This window comes from Takifugu flavidus, chromosome 12 (genome assembly GCF_003711565.1).
Source record: "Takifugu flavidus isolate HTHZ2018 chromosome 12, ASM371156v2, whole genome shotgun sequence".
Lineage (NCBI taxonomy): Eukaryota > Metazoa > Chordata > Actinopteri > Tetraodontiformes > Tetraodontidae > Takifugu > Takifugu flavidus.
In genome coordinates, this window is record NC_079531.1 from 11,595,223 (window position 1) to 11,616,707 (window position 21,485).

At 44.5% G+C, this 21,485-nt stretch overlaps 1 protein-coding gene across 4 annotated transcripts in view; it reads left to right on the forward strand.

The window, feature by feature from the left end:
- Positions 1 to 21,485, forward strand: part of ets1 (v-ets avian erythroblastosis virus E26 oncogene homolog 1) — a 30,738-nt gene that overhangs the window by 4,749 nt on the left and 4,504 nt on the right. For 2 of the 4 annotated variants that reach the window (XM_057049391.1, XM_057049392.1), the window contains exons 3-8: positions 448 to 595; positions 17,741 to 17,860; positions 18,408 to 18,608; positions 18,886 to 18,963; positions 19,070 to 19,312; positions 20,206 to 20,466. In XM_057049391.1, the coding sequence (XP_056905371.1) occupies positions 448 to 595; positions 17,741 to 17,860; positions 18,408 to 18,608; positions 18,886 to 18,963; positions 19,070 to 19,312; positions 20,206 to 20,466 (1,051 nt within the window). Of the gene's footprint in view, positions 1 to 447; positions 596 to 7,155; positions 7,521 to 17,740; positions 17,861 to 18,407; positions 18,609 to 18,885; positions 18,964 to 19,069; positions 19,313 to 20,205; positions 20,467 to 21,485 lie in introns of those variants that run through there. The other 2 variants (XM_057049394.1, XM_057049393.1) reach the window with 2 other exon arrangements.

The window sequence follows — 21,485 nt, forward strand, 5'->3', positions numbered from 1 at the left end:
GAATAGACTGTGCTCCCCCTTATGATCTCTAGTATTCACATAGAGTCTATCTGTTCCTGCTCCCCTGTCAGCCCAGTGCAACCTCTTACGTGAACGTTTCAGTGATAAGCAGGAATAAAACAACACGGGAGATAAAGTGAATCCATCAAATGTAGTTGTGAAGGGTTATCTTTTTAGGAAAAGTAATGAAAACAAAATGTTTTCTTAAACCTGAAGTGATGCTATCAGGTCATCCAGTGTGACCTTTTGTGACATTTCCTGTTTTGCAAAATAAATTCTTTACATGCTAAAAATGACACATTATTTTTCCATCCAATTGTATTTACATGTTTTAATGCTGGTTGATTTTAATAATATAATAATAACAATACTAATAATACTACTAATAATAATAGAGATACTGTGATATCCACCAAAGAGATCTCACAGCTTGTTGCTTGTGTCCAGAGGCCAAGTGGAGGTGTTGCAGTGGGGGCTCCCCCCCAGTTCCCAGGTGTGGTTCACCCCCAGCAGCAGTACTATCCGTCACAACCGCTGTATGTTCAGGACGTTCCCCTCCAGGAAGTACCCAATGGTCACGAAACCAGTCCTGCAGGTAAGAAATGGTTTCATATCACAAGTAGCTCAGGCGTCCTCGTTTCCTTCCATTTACACAACGAAACCCCTCAATCCTATAAGTAATCCAGTCTTTTAGACTCCAGCAGGGAACCTGGACACTCGAGCCTGCATCTCCAAGCTCGGTGATCTCTAATGAGACGCGCTGCGGTTTGATGATTGGTCAATACAGAATTGTCAGTTTTTCTATTTAAACAATCATGTCTTTGCACTCTGTGAGCCAGTATTTAGTGATGTAAACACCTGTAGCTACACACTCCACACTGGAGATGCAAACATGATCAAGCAACAAATGATAGTCTTGTGAAATAGACATTTACACTCCAGTTAGTTTTTACACACGCACACACACACAAGCGCACACAAAAACCCAGCTTTTTGCTGATGCTGTCGAGGTTGGGCATTAGCTCCAACAGAGATTCCCCCCATCTCTCTTTATAACCCTGCATTGTCTTGCTTCCAACTCTTTTTTTCTTTCCTTTTAATGAGTTTTATTTTAAACTGGAACATTCCTTCCAATATGCCTGTGTTCGGCCCCTCATCCTCAAAAGTGATTGATGCCCCTGGACTGGGACTCGGGCCACAGGAGAAGGGTGGGGGTGATGCGGGGGGTGTAAGCCAACTCCATCACCTCCCTGAGCTGGATGCAATGGGGCAAAGGGCGGCCATCTTTTTCCCAAGCCTCTTGTTTGGTCTCTGGAGATGCAAAGGGGGGGCTGAGCGTGCATATGTGTGTGTGTGTGTGTGTGTGAGGGAGTCAGGATTTGATGGGATTTGCTGATGTTTGTTGCCAGAGACACACTCCTTTGGATCTCTCACTTCATTGCTCCCAGAGAGCTAAACCGTTGACATAAACATTACTGAGTGGAAAAAAGTGACCGGGTGCTGACCTATTTTTGCCTTCCTCTGAATTCTGCAGAACAGGCTAAGAACATTCGAGCCACCTGGACATGTTGATTCAGTTATCTTGCGTCTTCCTGCTCGTGTCATTTCGAGCTACCGAAGGGTTCACGCTGCAGGCACACGATGCTGATCGTGGGCTAACCTCAACGGCGCCTAACTCAACTCTGACACAGTTATTACACGCTGTAGCCGTTGCTTTGACTCATCTCTCTCCAGCGATACCCATCAATGGGGGGAGAGATTGGAATGATAATACAACAATTTTAAAAAGGTATAAAAGTATTAACTGAGAATGATGCTGGAGTTAATGTGTTGTTTCATTGAGCATTTCCAGAGGGGTAAGTAGTTGACTTTATAGTTACTGTATACTGTATAGTTGACTATTATGTCTAATTATATAAGGTCACACTCATTCAACTGCAACATTAAAAGCAAAGATGAGAAAGAGACTGTTTATCTAATATACAGCAATGAAAATCTGCAAAGTTGTTTATCACAAACTTAAGGGAAAAGTGGGTTTTCAATATTAATCATAGTTAAAGGCGATCTGAAATTTAAAAAATAAAGGGCCAGTTTACTTTATCCATGCTGGGCACTGAGAGAATAAGCTCTTTTTAAATGAGCAAGCTCAAGTCATTTCTTCAACGTTTGCATAGGTGAGGTTAAACTGAAATGTGCTAGTGTGAGACTGAAAGAGTACAGAGCAGATGTGAGGCGGGGATGTTAAAGAACCTTTGCATGTTTGGCTCCCAGCCCAATGTCACACAAACTGCTTCCTGACAACAGCCATGCCACAGTCGTGTTTACACTAACTCAGCACTACTCTTCACTATCCCAGCAGTTGCGAGGCCTGCTGCTGCAAATTCCCACTGTGGAACCTCACTGGGTGTGTATGTGGGGAACAAATACAGTGAGTGTGCACTTTTGTGTCATCTCTCAAAGCTGAGGTGCGCGTGAGCTGATATTGAACACATACACGTGCACACTATCAACAAATTCATTCATTAAATGCACAACCTGCACTCCTTTGTGTGCTTCTACATCCTCCCATTCAGTAATGCAACTAACACACATACTGAAGGCACACCCGCCCACACACTTAACACACATACACACACATGCACATGAGCAGAACAGAGAGAGAGAGGGGTGGGGGGAGAACTCCCAGAGTTCACTGTACATTTAAACATGCCCTCCCATTTAGTGCACACAGACACAGCTGTGATCTGGCACTCAGGGACCACTGGCCTGTTTTACTTGATGTGATTTGACAGCTGGACAGTGGGAAGAGCGGGGTGGAAGGGTGGGGGGTAGTGGAGTGTGTGGAATACAGAAAGGACAGATAAGGAGTGGGATAAGTCACTGGGACCTGGCGTAGGGGCTGACTCAAAATGTAGATCCTTGAGTTTGGAGTGTGTACGTAGGGGGTTAAGGGGTGGGCGGAGGGCTTCTTTCGCCTCTGATGAGGGGCACGTCCTCACAGGCACAGGCCCATTTTTTATTTTTAAAAGTAAACAGGCAGTCTGCGGGGGTCTGGGGGTTATGGGAAAGGAGGAAACAGTGATGCTAATCAGGCTGCTGCACACTTCCCCCACTGACAATAAAACAAAACAAGAGGGGAAACACGGAAAAACGACAGACAACTGTGGAGGAATGAGGTGCGTTGCTGCCATTATCCTTGACTTGAAATGCGTGATGTGATCACAGTTGTGAGGACATAGGTGTTCCAGAGGTTATAGCGTTTCACAAGACAGGACTGTCTTTCTTGACAAACAAAAGTCATGATTGTGTGATGTTAGCATGTTAACTTTTCACAAGTTCTTTTTTTGAGGAAGTCTCCATATGGTAAGTTCCTCTTGATAGGGCGGTGACTAATTACACATCACTTCAGTTAAGGAACATTCAGTACTTTAATGTGTGACGGCTGATGATGCAACAGATGCTCAGTCATCAGGAAAGGTGGTACTGTAATTAATCCCAAGAGAGTAATGTCATTGTTATAATGTTTAAACCACAAGCAATATTTAGACGCTCTCAGGAACAATGATTGCTTTAAGAGTTCTATCTTTAACAATAGATTGTTGGCTTGCAGATGTGGCTTGCAAGTGTTGAGTTGAAAGCAACATCTTGTTTAAAGAAGCAAGTTGGGGAGTACCATTAAATTCATAATGTGACATATGAAATTCACATATTACATATATGTTTTCTTATCAGCTGAAGGAACCCTGGGGCAATTCTATGCACAAGCAGACTGGTTACAGAGGAGGAATAGAAAGATTTCTGGAAGGCTAAAGAGACTTGGCAGGGTGTGGGGGGTGTATAATTGAATTATCTGCACAATGGAGTGATGGGGGGCACGTGGTGCTGCTAATGGAGGAAGAGATGTCCTTTTTAGCGAGGCTAATTGTTCAGAAAAGAGCGGTGCTTTTGTTCTGGGAGGCTCCTGCCTCCCTCCCTGTGCATTTACACACACACTAAAACACACATTCACAAAGTGAAACACACAAGTGGACTCTCAGTGAAGATTATGGAATCTGAGGTGCAGAGAGATAAATGCTCACACAGACACAGCTACACCCAGCAAACCCTCTGATCTCAGCAGGAATAAATTCAGCGGGTGGCACATCAGACTGATAGATGAGACTGAACTATTCCACAAAGGACCCCACTCTTTTCGTCACTCTCTCTCTTTCTCATGTCTGTGATTGACTACTAGTTGAATGTAGTGTGCTCTCCAGTCTGACCAAGGATGAGGCTCACAGCAAAGGTGACGAGTACCTGATGGTTGTATGGATTGTTCTAAAACACACCTCTGTGACAGGAAGCAGGTGCCTGTCAGGATCCAGGAAAACGTGTGCCCACGAGCAGCAGTGCATCACAACCACTGCAATCCAAATAAGTGAAACCACCTTTCTATCAAAACCATGAAAACCATGGCAACGGTGTTTATCAGATAGAGAGGAGAAGCGGGTTTGGGATGTTTTTCTTCATACCAACACTTTTCTTTTGTCTGATGAAGGCATTGTGTCATGTAAAACCCTTAAGAGTTGATAAAAAGCTCTTAAAAACATTGCTCCCTCCCTCATGTCAGTGTCCTGCACATTTAAACACATTTGTTTTCAGGGTCATTGTACAGCAGGCTGCCCGTGTCACCGAAATGGTCAATGCACTGAAACACAGCATTCCGAACAACAATGCTTTACAGAATAAGACAAGTCTTTTTGAGGGCAATACTTGACCCCTATGAAGTCCATGAGACTTGATGATCTGTTTCTGCTGTAGCGCTGCTTAACCTGTAGGATTTTTACCCCTCAAGCAACCTCATTATATTTTAATCTGGGTTTAACACATTTTTTTTCTTATTGGCTGGATATTGAGATTTCCCTCCTTTAAAAGTGATGATAAAATATTTCCTTCTAAACATTTTTTTTAACTTGTAATAGTAGTTACAGCGAGACCAGTAACTGATCTGGTTGCAGAATCCAGATCCTGTTATAAGCATACATTTTCAAATCTATTCACGGGATGGCAAATATCATCAAAACTGAACTTTGTCAGTCAGCCATCCATCATTTTCTTTTATAATAGCCGCTTGCCCTGCCTAATCAGGGTCATGGGGGTGGGGAGGGGGCAACAAATCCACTTGGGAGCTATTTTAGTGTCTCCCTAATCGGACGGGAAGAACATACTAGCTCTAGATTGAAAGGACAGTGCCAGCATAGAACCAGAACCATCTTATTATGAGACTGCACTTAGCTCCTCCACATTTCACTCATATTTCACTAATTTCACTCATAACAAACTTGTCGAGTGTCTTCAAACTTCTAATGGGGATTTTTAGTCTGTGAAGAAAAAAAAATCAAAGTAGTCTGAGGAAAATAAAATGGGCCAAAGTGACGCCAGCCTAGATATTAGTCAGCAGCACCATTAAAGTTCCTAATGGCTGCCCTCAGGCACGTAAGGACCCGGGTTGTCCTTTTAAGAACAGATATTAGGGAGTTCATTAACAGAAAACAAAGAGGTTCAGTCAGAGAGAGTCCCACAGTGACTGACTGAGATAAGTGAGAGGTACTGTCCCCCCTCAAATACACACACACAAACACACACATATGCACCTCCCCCATTATTTCTCTCACCCCTCCACTTTGCTGCTGGTGAAGCAGCTTTTCTCACCACAAAGCCCACCAGCAGTCATCCCAGATGAGGCTCCTATCAGGCCAGTGAAACTTGATCTGGAGCTGCTAATGGAGCCTCTGAAGTACCACCGGTTTGAAAATCTATACGTGATCAATATCGCTGGCTCCCTTGTCTCCATGTCCATACTGCGCACACAGACGTAGCTCACTGACGGGCATCGGACATTGTGTCATGTGACATTCTATAACAAGGTTGCTGTGAGGAGGCTGGATACTTGGGGGACAAATAGGGTTTGGGAAAAATCTCATTTGTTTATTAGCAAGCACAGAAGTTCTCTATGTCTTTTTTCCTTATGGCTTTATTTGTCTCTAATGGCAATGGTACAGGGACCTGCTGTGTCCAGTCAATCCCACTGCTCTCTGGTGTCTAATCTTTTCAGAAAAAAAATACCTTGATTCAATTTCCAGCATAACACAGCCACTGTTCCTGACTTTTGAAGATGAGCAACCCTGAGGAACAACACGACGAGGCTGCTTTCGCAAGAACGGTGTTAGCTTTGGAGGAGCTTTAGCATCCGTCCAACTTTTAAAAACACATTGGTGTCCAGACAGATGGACAGAAAAATATACATGATTGTTTTTATTGATGAGCACAAGGGGAACAGGAAACACTCTGAGGTGTTTATGAGGGTGAGTTACACATTACGAGGAAGCAGGAATCTACAGACAGAATTCTTGGCTCGTGGCTTCACACCAACCTGCAGCTCTGGGATGCAGCAATTTTAGGATTCTAAGTCCTTGAAAGATTGATGATTCCCCTCGTGTCTGGTCAGTGTTTTTAAAGATGTGTGTTAAACAGGTATGCATGACAAGATCACCTTATATTACAGTAGCTATATCAGGGGAGAATAAAATGGCTTGAGAACTAAGTTTTCAGTTTGACCACACGACAGTAGGTGAGGGTTCTGGTCCAGCCCGCTAGCGCCAGCAGTTGTGTTTCAGGAGATGCTGCTCAGGTGCTCCAGGCATCTGTAGCAGTTTTAGGTGATTTCCAGTGAAGAATCCAACCTACTTCTTGGTTGTGTCCTACTTCATTCCTCTTAAAGATTTATTTCTGAAGTTTAATCACTTGTTTGAAGTAAATAATGATTATTTACTGGTGGAGGATTTAAAAAAAACAAACAACCATAAACATCTGCAAAAGTTTTAAAACTGTTTCTCCAGTATTTAATGCCTATAAAACGCCCGTAATTTACAGGAACAGAATGGATGACGTGAAAGGGGAGGTTATGGTTCTCACAGATTGCGAAGGCGTGTCCGTGTGTGTGCGTGTGTGTGTGTGTGTGTGTGTGTGTGTGTGTGTGTGTTGTGTAACGTTCCTTGGTTGGCGGGACATAGTAATTGAATTGTGACTAAATGGCAGGTCAGCGCGAAGCCCCGCCCCCTTCAGCTGTCGTCGCGCTTCGCTCTGCGCGTCGCCCCGCCCCCTGAGCCAGAGACGAGAGGAAGGAGTGTAAGTGAGGGAGAGAGTAAGAGAGAGAGAAAGAACGAGGAAAAGAGGGAGTGTGTACATGTACAGGAGAGGAAGAAAGGAGAAAAGGCAAGTTAGGAGGACAAGAATTTGATTTTTTTTTGTTTTTGTTTGGTTTTTCTTTTTCTTTTTTGGTTTCATTCATTTATTATTTCTCGTAAGTCAGAGAGAAAAAAGGCCACTCGGAGTGCCAAAGGAAAAGATTCCCCGTGTGTTTTCTTGGTGAGAAGAGAGGAGGGACGCGGCGTTATTAAGTCACGTTGATCCGATGGTCATGACGGCAGCTGTCGATATGAAGCCGACGCTAACTATCATAAAGGCTGAAAAAATGGAAGGTAAGTAGCAACTCTGCGTGTGACAGCTTCCACCAGTGTGGCGGCGCGTCTTTGGCACGTAACCAGCTGGTGGGAGCGTAATCAGAGGAGAACATTGCCGGTGCTCCTCTCCTCTGACAGGGAACACCTCGTACGCGGCGCGAATGTGAAGGTTGCTCAATCTGTCACAATAAGAGACGCTTGAGAAAATACGCAACCGCGCCTCTGACGCGCTGTCATCCACAGCATCCAGCGCCTTTCCGCGGACTTCTCTGGCTCCTCATTTCATACTCAGGTGTTAAAAGTCAGAGATCGTTTTACTCACAGTAAAAAAACAAAAAATGATTTGAGTTGATGCAGACATATTAAGTGATTTCTTTACGTCACTCACACTTTTAGCCTTGTTTTAAAGTAACTGCGCTTTATGTGCAAAAGAAAACGACCCCCTTTGCTCAAGACCTCCAAATTAACGTCTGTCTATAGATCCTAAACCAAAAAGTTAATTATCAAATATTTATTAGGCCAATTTCTAACACCGTGGCATTATATGAATATATATCTGACATAATTCTGCCAGTTATGTATATTTTGTGACATGCATATTGCATTTTATTTCTCTTTTAAATCCAACATCAGTGAGGGAGGTACCAGTTATGAAAGCGTTACATGAAATGTGTTTTTTATTTTTATTTATTTATTTATTTTTTTTAAAGTAAGTTGACCTCGTTATCATTAGTGTTGCTCAGACTGATGATAAGGTGCCGTGTTGCTGATATGAGTGAAACTCTTCTTTGTTGTTCTGCTTTCATCTGTCTGGAGATCTGTCTGCATCTCCTATCTTGTCTTGCACCCATCTCTGTTGCTGTTGTGCCACCCTGGGAGAGGCAGGCCACTGGGTTCAGCCAGACTGGGAGACGAGCAGAACTGCCTAATCACATTCCCTCCCTCCCCACCACTGTCTCCATCTCTCTCCTTTCTTCTCAGCTCCCCCCCCCTCCACATCCAGTGTTGGAAACAGACTTTTAGAGGCAGGCTGAGGTGATGATTCAGCTGGTCTCTGCCTGGAACTCTTGGTTTTCCTCAGGATAAGCTGAGGCCACCTCTCAGTGATGCCCGCAACTGTTGGTTGTGCTTGTTTTTGACCTTTAGTGGTTTCATTTCTCAGCTTTTTAGAGCAACCAACCCTCCTTGTGTTTTCTCATCTGAAGACCTACACGCAGCACTGTGCATCATGGAAATTTGAGACTGATTGTGTTGTCCCACTAAGGAGCTGTGAGTCACCGCATTAACCACCTTCTGCTTCATACCTGCAGAGCAGAGGTTTGCACATCTACAGCTCTCACTCGCAAAAGTGCTGAAAGCTGCAGTTAAGCTCTGTCTTACGAGGCCAGTTCTGACTATCATCTACGCTCACGTTGAACGCTCAGTTAAAGCTGGGGTTGCCAAGGACCAGTTCACAAATTCACACAGACCAGACATCTTTTCTTTACAACTCTCTCTCTCGCTCTCTCTCACACACACACATGCACGCACACACGCACAGTTGCACACACTGTTCTGTTCACTCTGTGGTATGCACGCATGGATAAATGCACTATAGCCCGACCTGGAGACATTAATGTTCTATGCTGCTGGTATATAATGGGCCTTAACACACTCCCTCCTTGCAACTTGTTGAAACTGATAAGTGCTCCAAAGCCAGAGTACATTTATTGATTTCTGGGATTGTGAATGGAGCAGCTGTCCCAGAGTGTAAGCGCCGGTACTGCTAATGATACTGTCTTTTTAGTGAGGTTCATTCTAAACACACCTGCAGCCTCCTTCCAACTGTTCTCACCTCCTACTTTTCTGTTGATTTGGAACAGAATTATGAGTAGTGTCAGGTTACCTATGGCCTGAGGTAATTGCTTTAAAGTGGTGACATGCAGCTGGGGTCAGAGGTGCACCCAAACAAGGTATGGAAGTATCCTGTCTAGTTCGAGTGCCAGTTTCTGACAGTGCTGTTACAGTAGTGAAAAAGGCAAATCAGGTTTGGTTAAGCGCATCATTAACAAAGCTGTCACCCACAGTCACGCTGTTACTGCTCCAAGTGATACCATTTGGCGCTGAAAAGTACTGTAAATGATTCACAGAACCCAAAGCATTCCCACTGAGTGCTTCTTCTTCTACTTTGCTCATTGGCTCCTCAGGCCAGGCATCAGTGACGGACAGGAATGCTTGTGAACGTACCCTGCTGATTGTCATAAGCAGGAGTGGGGGGCTTTTATCAGATGAGAACTGCTGGTGTTTGCCTGATGCTTCTTTTATGATCCCTTATAAGGCACCAATGTGTCGTGCACATCAACGTGCAGTGGCCTTGCAACACAAATGGCTCTGCTGACATATTTTGGGTGCCTCCCGTTGTTGACCAGAGGCTGTTACGCGAGTTTCAGCGTTTTCCTTATTTGTCTTTGTATCAGCACTTTTTCAGCAGCGCTCCGTAATGTATGCTAGTGTTTGAGCGCGCGCGGCCGCCTGGCAGCTGTGCAAACAGTCTGGGTGATCCAGCCCTTTCTTGATGTGGCACATCAATGAATCGAGCCAGAGCAAGCATGTTCATTTTTCATCTGGTGTGGATACCAGATCACAAATTGACCTGTTTCGGCCCGTGCCCACATGGTGTTAGGCAGCCTTTCACCATACTGTCAGTGCCAAGGCAGCGTCCCCGCATTCTCAATGGGCCTCCTTGTGCTCGTCAGACAGAAAAGCACAAGGAGGCCACTGGGTGAATACCAACAAAGTGCCAGTCTCTGAGCTGTTGAGATGGGTGAAGTGCGGGGGCAGGCTTTAATATTTTGTGGAGTGCGATCTGCTATGACCCCTGTGATGTGCTGACAGAGGGCTTTGTTGCTGCTATGTTTCACAATCCCTGTGTAAAGCACCTTGTATGACATCAAAATGTGTCTCCCCTCATTATTCATTTGGAGTTTGGTTCATTCAACTCCTCATCTGCTGTGTGTCGTCCATAAAAAACATAAAACACTTACACTGCGTGGGTCCAGTGTGAGTGCTTCCCCGGTGACTCCACGCCTTGAAGTTTAGTCATAAAGTGAGGCGTGTTAGCACCAGATACAACAGTCCACTAATAGTGAGCATATGTTTGCAGAGGTGTTGGTGGGTCTGAGGCCTGGCTCGAGACATGCGCAAGGTGTGGTTGATATGGTGCGTTGTTAGCCTATAAAAAATATTGCATGGCAATCCAATTCTTTGGTTTTACTACTATTTAGCTCGAGCTAGAGTGAAAAGGAAGGAAAAAGTATGTTTTCTGGTTGCATTGACAATTTTTTTTTTGCATAACAGAAAACACTTTTCAGCCGCCCACTCACATAGCCGCCTTCATTCCTTTCCCTTTCTTCCCCTGCTTCCCGTGTCTTGGCCACATGAGTTTTCCTCATGGCGCATTGATGTGGTGTGTTGTGTTGCGTGTGTTCCCAGGGAGTGCTCTCCGTCCCATCTCCAGCCAATTCTTTCAGCAGTGTCTCAGTCGTAACACTTTGTACCTGCTACAGGATCGGCTGTTGCACGGTTGGGCTGGTTTCAGCTCCCACCAGATTTTCCATTCTCTGTGTTCCCAGTGAGGCTGCGAACTCACCACAGCCCCTAAATGGCTCCATAACCACCCACTCATTTCAGCTTGAATGCTTTCGTACTTCATTTTGTTGGTGCGTCTGTTGTGGTTCCATATTTAGCAGTTGTGTTTTCAGAAAGGCAAACTGGAATCTAGGTTACTTTAAAACCCATGCCTTCAGAATCACCCTTGGAAGATGAGCAGAGCTGTTCACATGTCCTCCAGTGGGGCCATGTCATTCATTTTCTACATGGATGTTCCAGATTTTCTTCCCTTTGGTTTCTTATTTAGTCTGTTTGCTGCTCACCAGCTGTTTTTGCAGTCAGCCTGGATCGCATGCTGCTTTTGTAATCACGAGAACAATTGGGGAAAAGCCACAGACTTGATGCGTGTCAGAGCCAGGGCATCAGATTCATAATGAATTGCTCACCTGTCAAAGCACAGGGTGATAAATCAGGGTGTGTTTGTGTGGGTGAATGACTCTGTTCTCAAAGTGCAACACTGTGGTGTGTTCATGATGAGTTCAGTTTCAGTGGCAGTCAGATAGGAGGCACATGTGTGTCAGGAGCCTTGGAAGAGGTTGAAGTTAAGCTGGAAATAAGCTCAGTCTGTTTTATATAGGTGCCAAATTCTATAAAGAAACTGTTCCTTTTATTGTTTTCTTTTTGCCTGGTTTAAACCAGCCGTGTCACAACTGAGTCACCGAGCAGGAATTTTACAAGGTATGGTCAGTGCTGTCGTCATGTCCAGTCACATTGGCAAATGAAGCAGGAAGATATCCCCTCATGTCCAGTCATTTTAAAACCAGTGAGTCACTGTGCGTGTCTTAAATGGAGGAATGTACGGAGAAGCGTGACTTTTTACATCGGCAGCGGTGTGCAAGTGAAATCACTTAATCTCCTATTGCGCAACGCTTCCCAGTTATCAAATTTTGGTTACCATCAGCAAAATCAGCCAAACGGAGGTGATTCACATCATCGTTAAAAACCCCCGCAGCATACCAAACACGAGATAAAGAGAGGCGTAGCCAGGGTTTTTGATATTTCAGCACTGTTATCAGCCATGGAGTCTCCAGAGTGCTTTAAATAGAAGGGCATCGTTCATCGTCTGAAGCCGAAACCATTCAGACGCTGGAACCACAAGTCATTTTTTGGTCGCATTAGAGGAAAACTAGAAAGCTGTGAGAAGCACTTTAGTCATTGTAAAACGGAGGTGGAATGCCAGGCACGCAACATGAAAACACTGTGGTCTGGAGCAAATTTATTCATCAAGTATCCATCTGTAGACTATAAATGGACTTCAAACATGATGCACGCCCATTTGTGCATGTAATATAATTGAAGACAGCGTTTGCATCACTAATAACCCGCGCATGCATCAAGAATGCCGGTCATTTGACAAATCGCTGCTACATTTTCCATGTGTGACTGTTTTCCTGTAGGGTCCCATGGTGGCATCATAAATAGGGTTGTGGAATGTATCAGTTTGGACTAAAAAATGGGACAAGCACTGTTTGGTGGAAAAAATAGAACACTAAGATTAAACAGTTTGTCAGATATGTTGTGTGTTTGGTTAAATGCCTAAACAGTCCCCCCCCAGAGCATCCTCTGTCTGTTTACAGCAATGCTGGCCTGCCAGCCTGGACGCAGCCATGCTAACAACACCTGCACATCCTGAAGTTCTCATTTCTCTGCCACTGTTGTCGTCGGAGACATAACATGTCAGTCTGATACTATTGGACATGTAGTGCTTCTATCATAGTTTCCACCTGCAGACATGATGGGGAGTTGATCTTTTTGACTCAGTTTCAACCTAATGGAGAATTTGTGGGAGGTTTGTTAGATTTTTTTTTCCTATCCGAAGACAGGAAACCTAAAAGAATCCCATCTAGTTTACACCGCTTCTCCCATCAGTTCAACATGTTCAGAATAAAAGTCACAACCTATGTTGTTTCTTCGAGTTTATGAAAAAAAAAAGTTACATTTACAATTTTGCATGCAGACATGCTGGAAAATTTGGCTGCTGACGTTTAAAAAAAAATAAGCAGAGCAAAACTGTTCAAATAGCTTCTCTTCAGCTTTGAGAATCGATGTTTTGCAGCTGTGCGTCCGATTGCAGAGGTAATGCCATATCAAGTGGTGAGACCTTAGTCCTGATGCACTTTTACATCATAAGCTAATGTGATTTCTTTGATGGAGGAAGTGGAAAGTAAGAAAGGCAGCTATGGGGTATTAGTCTCACTTACAGTCAGCTTCAGTAGCCAGTATGTCTGTGCTGTGATCATCCTGGACCACTCTTGTTTCATGGCCAAAGACAGATGTCAGCAGCAGGCCTCATCCTGCACAGCTGTTTTTTTTAAGCCGCCTCGGGCTTGTTCTTCAGCGGTGCAGCCAGCAGCCAGTCGTGCCAACCTAAGAATAGATCCTATGTGTCAGCATCATCCGCGATGGCAGGATTTAAGTTTAACACCCCTTTGACATGAGAGAAGACGCCATGTCTGTTCCTGGTTGTCACTGAAATGAAAAGTCTAAATTGCCACGGTTGAACAAGCCGCCCTCTCACATCCCAGCCGCCACCTCACCCTGCTCCTGTTGCCCCACTACAGCATGGTTGTATCGCCCTGTGGTTCTCAATGGCCCCCTTCATGGAAGTCAGTTTTATGACCCTGTGTTCTCCAACCAGGGGTCCAGATATAGATCTCCATCAAAGAGCCTCTCACATACCAGCGTCACCTCTGCTCTGCTGCGGGCGCTCTAGCTGGCCTCAAAGAGACAATTATATGTCTGTATACCCTTTTTTGCGAGTCTGCTGATATGTACCTGTTGACTTGTGGGGTTATTTAGGAAGGGTGTAAGACCTCGGCGACAAGTCGGAAATTATTTGACCCTCAACTGAACCCATCACTCACTTCCCTAGGGATGGCAACTTAGCCACAGGAAATTGACTCTTTGGCTCTCGAAAAGAAACAACCCCCAAAGAAACAGGTACATTCAGTAGCAAGAGGGCGCACATCGCTGCCTGCCTTTCTTTCTCTTTTTCTTTCCAGAACTCCCAAACGTTTGTGCAGAAATGGTTCATTGTTCGTAAAAAATGTCAACTTCCCGATGATTACAGATGTGGAATGAATGCGGTTTAAATAACCTTGTATCTTGGAGAAATGAAGTAGATGGGGTCAGAAATGCTGGCAGCAGAGACAGGAACCCATCATAGGGGTATTGTTGAGACCACCCTGGCTCTGGCTAAAACTCTAAAGGGCTATTTATAGCTGTGTTGTTTGGAAGCATACTGTCCTTTATTTTTTGGTCTGGTGGCCTGCTCTGTGTGAATCGTTGCATCATTGCAGCAGCCCAGGATTTATGAATGAGCCGACTCTCCGCCAGAGGCTGAGAGATGGCAGCGATCCCGCGGTGATGTCACTCTAGAAATGGAGAGAAGGGAAGGGAACGGTATGAGCCCTCCCATTCATTCATCTCTCACTCTTTCCCACTCTCTCTGCTGTGCCCACCCCACTTATCCTGTGATGGGCTCATGTTACAGGCGAGTGACTTATAACCCCCAGCACTCAGCCGCTATCTTTCCCAGCCCTGCCCAGGCTGGCCATGCCTGATCCAGCGCCACAGACTCTAGACCCAGTCACAGAAATCCCAATTTCATGCCCACGCTTCAGCGGCCACAAAGAGCCGTATTAATTCAGTTTACGCGTATATGTGTATTTATATGTGCTGCTGCTTTAGCGCACCCGCTGGCTAATGCGTATACGGCCCGTCAGTCATATCCCTTGGGGAAATATCGTCATACTCAGCAGCCTGTCCATTACTCAGAACTGGACTAATAGGGGAGCGGTTAATCAATATCCTATTACTGTACATTCAGAGTAAAGAGAGGCCTTACTCCATCAGAATTTCTTATGGCCTCTACATGTATGGAAAATGGCTTTGTGTTGTTTCCACTCGAGATTCTCAAGGTCGTTTTTAAAGTTTTCTAAGTGAAAATAATCCACTTTCCTCTCTCACACTTCCTGGGCTAAGAGGGTGGCACTCATTTTACACACTAATCCACACTGTCCGATGTGGAAAGTGATAATTCGTGGATGCTCTAACTCTCTGTTTGTCCTGACCATTGTGTGTCTAATGGGATTCACAGGCATTGAAATCCTATCAGAATTTCATTACTTACTTGAACTTGTTTAGCTGCAGCCTCTCCTCTCGCTAATGGGCGCAGGCTGCTACATTAACTGTGCCGCAGATAACTTTACTGGGATCCACGTCACTCCCATGCAGTCGTGCTGCGTGCTACAAAACATTTTAAAAGCCAATTCTAAAGTTTTCTTAAAGAACACCATTTGCAAAAATGTGAGAAAAGCTTTTCCCTGTTGCGTGGTAAATTATTTTGCCTTTCTTCTCTGCGGTCTGTATGGTTCACGCAAAATACATTTTAAAAAGGAAAATCTGGCATTTTGTCCCATTCTTAGGTGGTATTTTAATTTGCTCTTAGTAAGGAAAAGTTATTTTACAGATTTTAAAATGAATGAAAAATCACACAAATTGCAGATGACATTTTAAACCACTCCAGCGTGCTTGACGTACTTGTCTCTTTTAAGTGCCTAATGGTAATGCTCATGCTCACTTGTGTTGTGTGTCTTTGATGGAGGATTTAGTGCTTAAGTGGGTTCAAGTCTGCGTGGGCAGAGGCGACTTGATAAAAGCAATGGAGAGGGAGGGGCATAAATGGTTTGAAAGTGCAGACAGGCTCCCCTCAACCCTGCTTAAATGTACTGCCACATTTTTCCTCTTGCCTTCACATCAAAGCGGCGACTGTCTGAGCCTCATCTCCCATCTCAGTTTGCAGCCGTTTGCAACATGTTCCTTTTTACTCGGAGATCAAGCCGAGACCAGGCACCGCTGAATCTCCGTTAACTTGCACAACAATGTCCCGGTTCGTACTTTCTCAATGAAACCGTCTGATGTCGACCGTCATAAACGACGCGACTGTCATGACATGTTTATTCCAATCTTCTGCCTTCCTTTTTGTCTGACGTGAACAAAGGTCTTTGTTTATTCTCCACTGCAGAACAAAGTATTATCACAGACCCAATTGAATTAAACAGAGCTCCTGTTTGTCCTGTTGAGGGTCTTTGTCTTTCGAAATAGAGGAAAATAGAGAGGGAGGAAAGGAAAAGCCAAAAAATGGACCCAAATGGAGCGAAAAGAAAGTGGGAGACCTAATTTTTCAATCAGCCAGACAGACACTGGTTACACTTGCAAAGGAAAGACAGCTGCTGAGCATTCCAGATGAGGTCAAGACGTCAGTAAGTGGTTAAAAACAAGCATGGAGTGTATGTTGCCCCTGTGGAGAGGCCAAAACATCTGGGTTAGGCAACTGGTGCAACTTTTTTCCCCTGCAGCAATAGTTTTCCTTTAAAATCTTTTATGACCTGTGTTCATTTTCGTAGCAGTTTTAGTTATTGGAACTCTGCAAGGATAATATATTGTTAAAGCACATATCTTTTTTTTCCCTTCTTCCCGAGCAGGTTTATCAGAGAAAATAGTGTTGCCGCAGCAAGAGGTCGCGATTTGGTCCACAGTTGCTGTAGAAATTGATTGGGCGTTTTTGCTAATCATGCACTGAAAGCAGGCCAGCTAATTAGAGATGTTGGGACATTTTTGTGTCATTTTACAAGATATTGGCTGCAACGCCAGCAGACTGCTATTTAGCAGACTACTCTAGTGGCCTGGGGTCTTTCCTCTGATCGCCTTGTCATCACCCTCGCTTCCAACCCATCCGTCCATACTTGTGCAGCCTGGCCAATCTAATTAGATGAGTCCAGGACATCAGGCACTATTTAAACCCATCAAAGAGAGCTCTGTTCCCTACTGGCTGGCCACTGGCTGTGAACAGAGAACAGTAAGTCTAGTGTGTGGCTGAGACCCTTAAGATGTCCCACCCCCGACTTTCTTAGCTACCCGTCAGTAGCCAAGGTGACATCATCACCCCATCTCTCGACCTTTAACCCCTCAGAGAGACTGACCCCATGCTTGGTCTGGTGACAGTGGGCCCACTGTTTAAGGGGGACATTGTAGGAGGGCTAGCATGGGGTCGCAGTGTCACGGATGGGCACCAGGCACTGCTATCCCACCCAGAATGTGCTGGTGGAAGAAATGTTCGTGTTTGTAGTCTTTGCAAACAAAGTTGTGTGTTTATGTACACACAAAGGACCAGATGAGTTGGATTTATGTTGCGACTGTGGCTGAGAGACTAAAGGAGTGCATGTATAGTTTCCTAAACACACCATGCGGCATAAACCTTTCTTTATAAATACTGTCCTTCTGCTGGCTTATACAACTGCATCACTGCACCAGAATGGCCAACACCTTGCAAACGGGTCACATCACACATTTTGGGAGCTAACTAGGATTAATTCAGATACAGAGACAGTTTATATCTAGACAGGTTGTAACTGTAATTGTTGGCCACGGTCGGATACCTCTACATTGATGTTGTTGATGTGTGTGAAGTGAAGCACGTACGCAAGGTTCTCCAGTCCATAATCGTGGGCAATAACCAAAGCAACACATTGGAATTATTATATTCCCGTTGTAAAGATTTTACAGCGTTTGCTGTTTGTGATTCACAGACCCTGAGTGTGGAGATGTCCCCCTCCTTACACCAGGAAGTAAAGAGATGATGTCCCAAGCTCTGAAAGCAACCTTCAGTGGCTTCACAAAGGAACAGCAGCGGTTGGGCATTCCCAAAGGTAAGAAATGTAACTGCTGGTGCCTTAAGCTCCTTTTTTTGAGTTAAATCCACATCCAGTAAAAGCTCTGTTCATCACATCATTGTGCTTGTTGAGTCAGACCTTTTTATCAGAAAGCTTCTCTCACGTCGGGAAGCTTCCACACCTTCAGCTGCATTAAACACATTTGGCTCCAGACACACTGACTGACTGACTGAATGACTGACTGACCGACGGACCGGTTGCAACACTTCAGGAATGTAGACTCCCAGACAGACGTGCAGTAAAACAATGAGTCAGAGGCACTTCATGCTGTTTCAAACCATCAGACTCTTTGGTTGTGTTGTCCTGCATCTACAAACAAGGGTTTGTTATTCCCGATGCTGTTTACATCCATCCTGTCCAATAATGTGTTCACGATGGACAAGTTTCAATAGCAAACTGAATGAAGTTTTGCTTCACTTGAGCATTTTAACAGGGCTCATAATGGTACACAAGAGTAGCGTTAATGATTCTAATTGTATATCTTGAACGTATATGTGATCGCACTCATGCTTGATCTCCTCAGATCCCAGGCAGTGGACTGAAACCCACGTGGCCGAGTGGCTAACATGGACAGTGAACGAGTTCAGTTTGAAAAATGTCGACTTTGACAAATTTTGCATGAATGGAGCTCTCCTCTGTGCCATGGGGAAGGATCGCTTCCTGGACCTGGCACCTGACTTTGTGGGAGACATCCTTTGGGAACACTTAGAGATGCTTCAGAAAGGTAAGCGCCTTTCTTTCTTAGGTTGGCATAATGTGTCGATGCACTCGCACCTATTGAGGCCGCAGGCATTTTATCTCGCGTACCACCACAGTTAAGAAATAGTGATATCAGCTCTGCACTCTGTTCTGTTGGCATTTTCCCTTGTAATTGGAGCCGAGCAGGAAGTCGCAATTCAGCCAGGCTTCATTAATTTTTGATAATGCTGGATGCAATTACACGATACATGAAATCAATGGCAGGGTCACTGATGCTCACTCTCTATTCATTTTTCATGAAGAGGATACAAAGCATTACCCCATCAATGGACTGACCTCCAACTTCCAGGAATCACGCTATACCTCAGACTACTTTTTCAGTAAGCCCTTAATGTTTACATTGTCCATCCTGCTTAGAATGTGAATGGAAATCATCATTATTTCCTCTCATCTCATTTGCATTCCTCCTTTTTTTCCACCTTTTAGGCTACGGTGTGGAGCATGCTCAGTGCGTCCCCCCATCTGAGTACTCTGAACCTGGCTTCATCACAGAGTCTTACCAGACGCTTCATCCCATCAGCTCAGAGGAGCTGCTAACGCTGAAGACCGAGAGCGAGTACCCTGCTGTCATCCTGCGGGACACGCCCCTCAACCCACTGCAGGGGGACTACTTCTCCGTCAAGCAAGAAGTGGTGTCCCCTGATAATATGTGTGTCGGGCGTCTCAGAGGTGAGGGGTAAAAATAACCCTGAGGACTGCGGTGAAGAATGTGACTTCAGTACTTGTCCTAATATTTTTGCGTGAGAATATTTGCCTGTAGGCTTGCGTGCCAAAGCCACCGAAATTTATCTTGCCAGATCAATGTTCATAAATTAAAAGACAAAAAGCAGCCCTTCTAGATGGTTTGTGGTTTGCACCTGTCTCTTGCACTCGACACCAAACTGGGGGGGAAAAAAAGCAAACTTGTTTTTGTCAGTGATACACAAACCAAGCCGCAACGTCTTCTCTTGTTGTCTAACCTTTATGTAAGCGGTTAACCCTTTCTTGCTCTCTCTGCCTCTCTCGCTCTCCTCTCCTTTGCTTTCGAGATAAACGTGTCGTGCCGAATTACAAGCGTGGGCTTTTCTCAAGAAGCTGTTTGCGTTTCTGACTGCTCCACCGTGTTTCCTCTCCCGCTGATAGTTTACAGAGGAATTAGTAACATGGTTTACATATTTTAGCCATAAAGTCTGGGTTTTCTTCTCACGGTTTCCTGCAAGGTATCTGGGCCAATCTCCGTGCATGAAGCACACCAGGCTTTTGAGCACCGGGCGTCTGTAAACGTGGGAAAGTGTTTTCTCAGCACCACTGATGGCCACACATGGATCCATTTTAACAGATTTCTGTGTTATTCCTTGTCTGTCATTTGATATTAACTCACCATAAAATGAAACTCCTTTATCCTTTGCTAAGATCGAAAATAAAACTAGCATATTTGGACCTGTAGCCTCTTGGCAAGACACATAGTTTTTTTGCTACTATGTTGTTGTTGTCAGATTGGTTACTGCTACAAAGTTACGAGTGGTGGGAGACTAATGTAAAGTATAAAATGACTTAAAATAACACGAGCCCTCTTCCTCCAGGCAAGCTTGGTGGCCAGGATTCCTTCGAGAGCATCGAGAGCTTTGAGAGCTGCGAGCGGCTGACCCAGTCCTGGAGTAGTCAGTCATCTTTCAGCAGCCTGCAGCGGGTACCTTCCTACGACAGCTTCGACTCGGAAGACTATCCCACCGCCTTGCACGGCCACAAGCCTAAGGGCACGTTCAAAGACTACGTGAGGGAGCGCTCGGACCTCAGCAAGGACAAACCCGTCATTCCGGCAGCGGCACTTGCAGGATACACAGGTACAAGATTTATGATATTATATAATATGATATGAATTTTAAAAGCAGCATTTGTTTTTCTGTGTGTGTGTGTGTGTGTGTGTGTGTGTGTGAATTCTAAAAGTTCAGCTTGGCACGCTCTAGTTGTGGGCAAAGAAGAGTCTCTTATTCACTCTTCTCCTTTTCTGTCTTGGATTCTTTTGTTGTCTTCACTTCTCAACTACTTCTTATCTGCAGACCACATCTCAACCTGTCCTTTTTTTTCCCCCTGCGTCGTCTTGGCAACGGTGCCGAAATGTAAAAATTGTGCTTGCCCTTGCATACGCGGGTAAAATTATCTCTCCATCTTTGAGGCACCTTCATACAACGTCATCCACGGGCTGGTTTCTACGTGTTCCAGACTCTATAAGATGTGGAGATAACTGTATGCTCGTCAAAGCAACGCCTGAATGCTGCCGCTAAGAATATACAAATGCTGTTTAGAGATGGGGAGTAAACCACAGCTACTGCTTCTATAAATACTCAAACTGAGTGATATAGAAAATTTTATTTTTTCTATGAACTACTTCTTAATAATGCATCTTTTGATACTTTTCACCCCAGTTCACAAGTTAAACACTCCTTTTTCCCTCCTGTAGCATTTGTTTTTTAGTTTTGGTGGACAGATGTGTTGTAAATTCTACATTCAGTCCATAAATCATGACCTTGTTACTAAAAACTTCACATTTAGAAGTTCTATTCAGCTTTATGGGAATTGTTATGTGTGTTTATGCTCTTGAAATGCTTTTGTGCATGTCTGAGCACTGAAAGCACCACCTTTTCCCATTATATTGGAAATCAAATGTGCCATCTTTACATGAACTCAGCAATGCAGATCAGAATGGGGAGGTGATAAAATAACGTGTGTTTTTATGAGCACTTTGAATCACACATCTAGGAACGGGTAATAGGTCATTGCAGTAACGCGCACAGGCTTATGTTGCAATAGCGCAACAGTGTCTTAATACCAACGTGTTTGGGGATTTTTCCGCTATCATGGA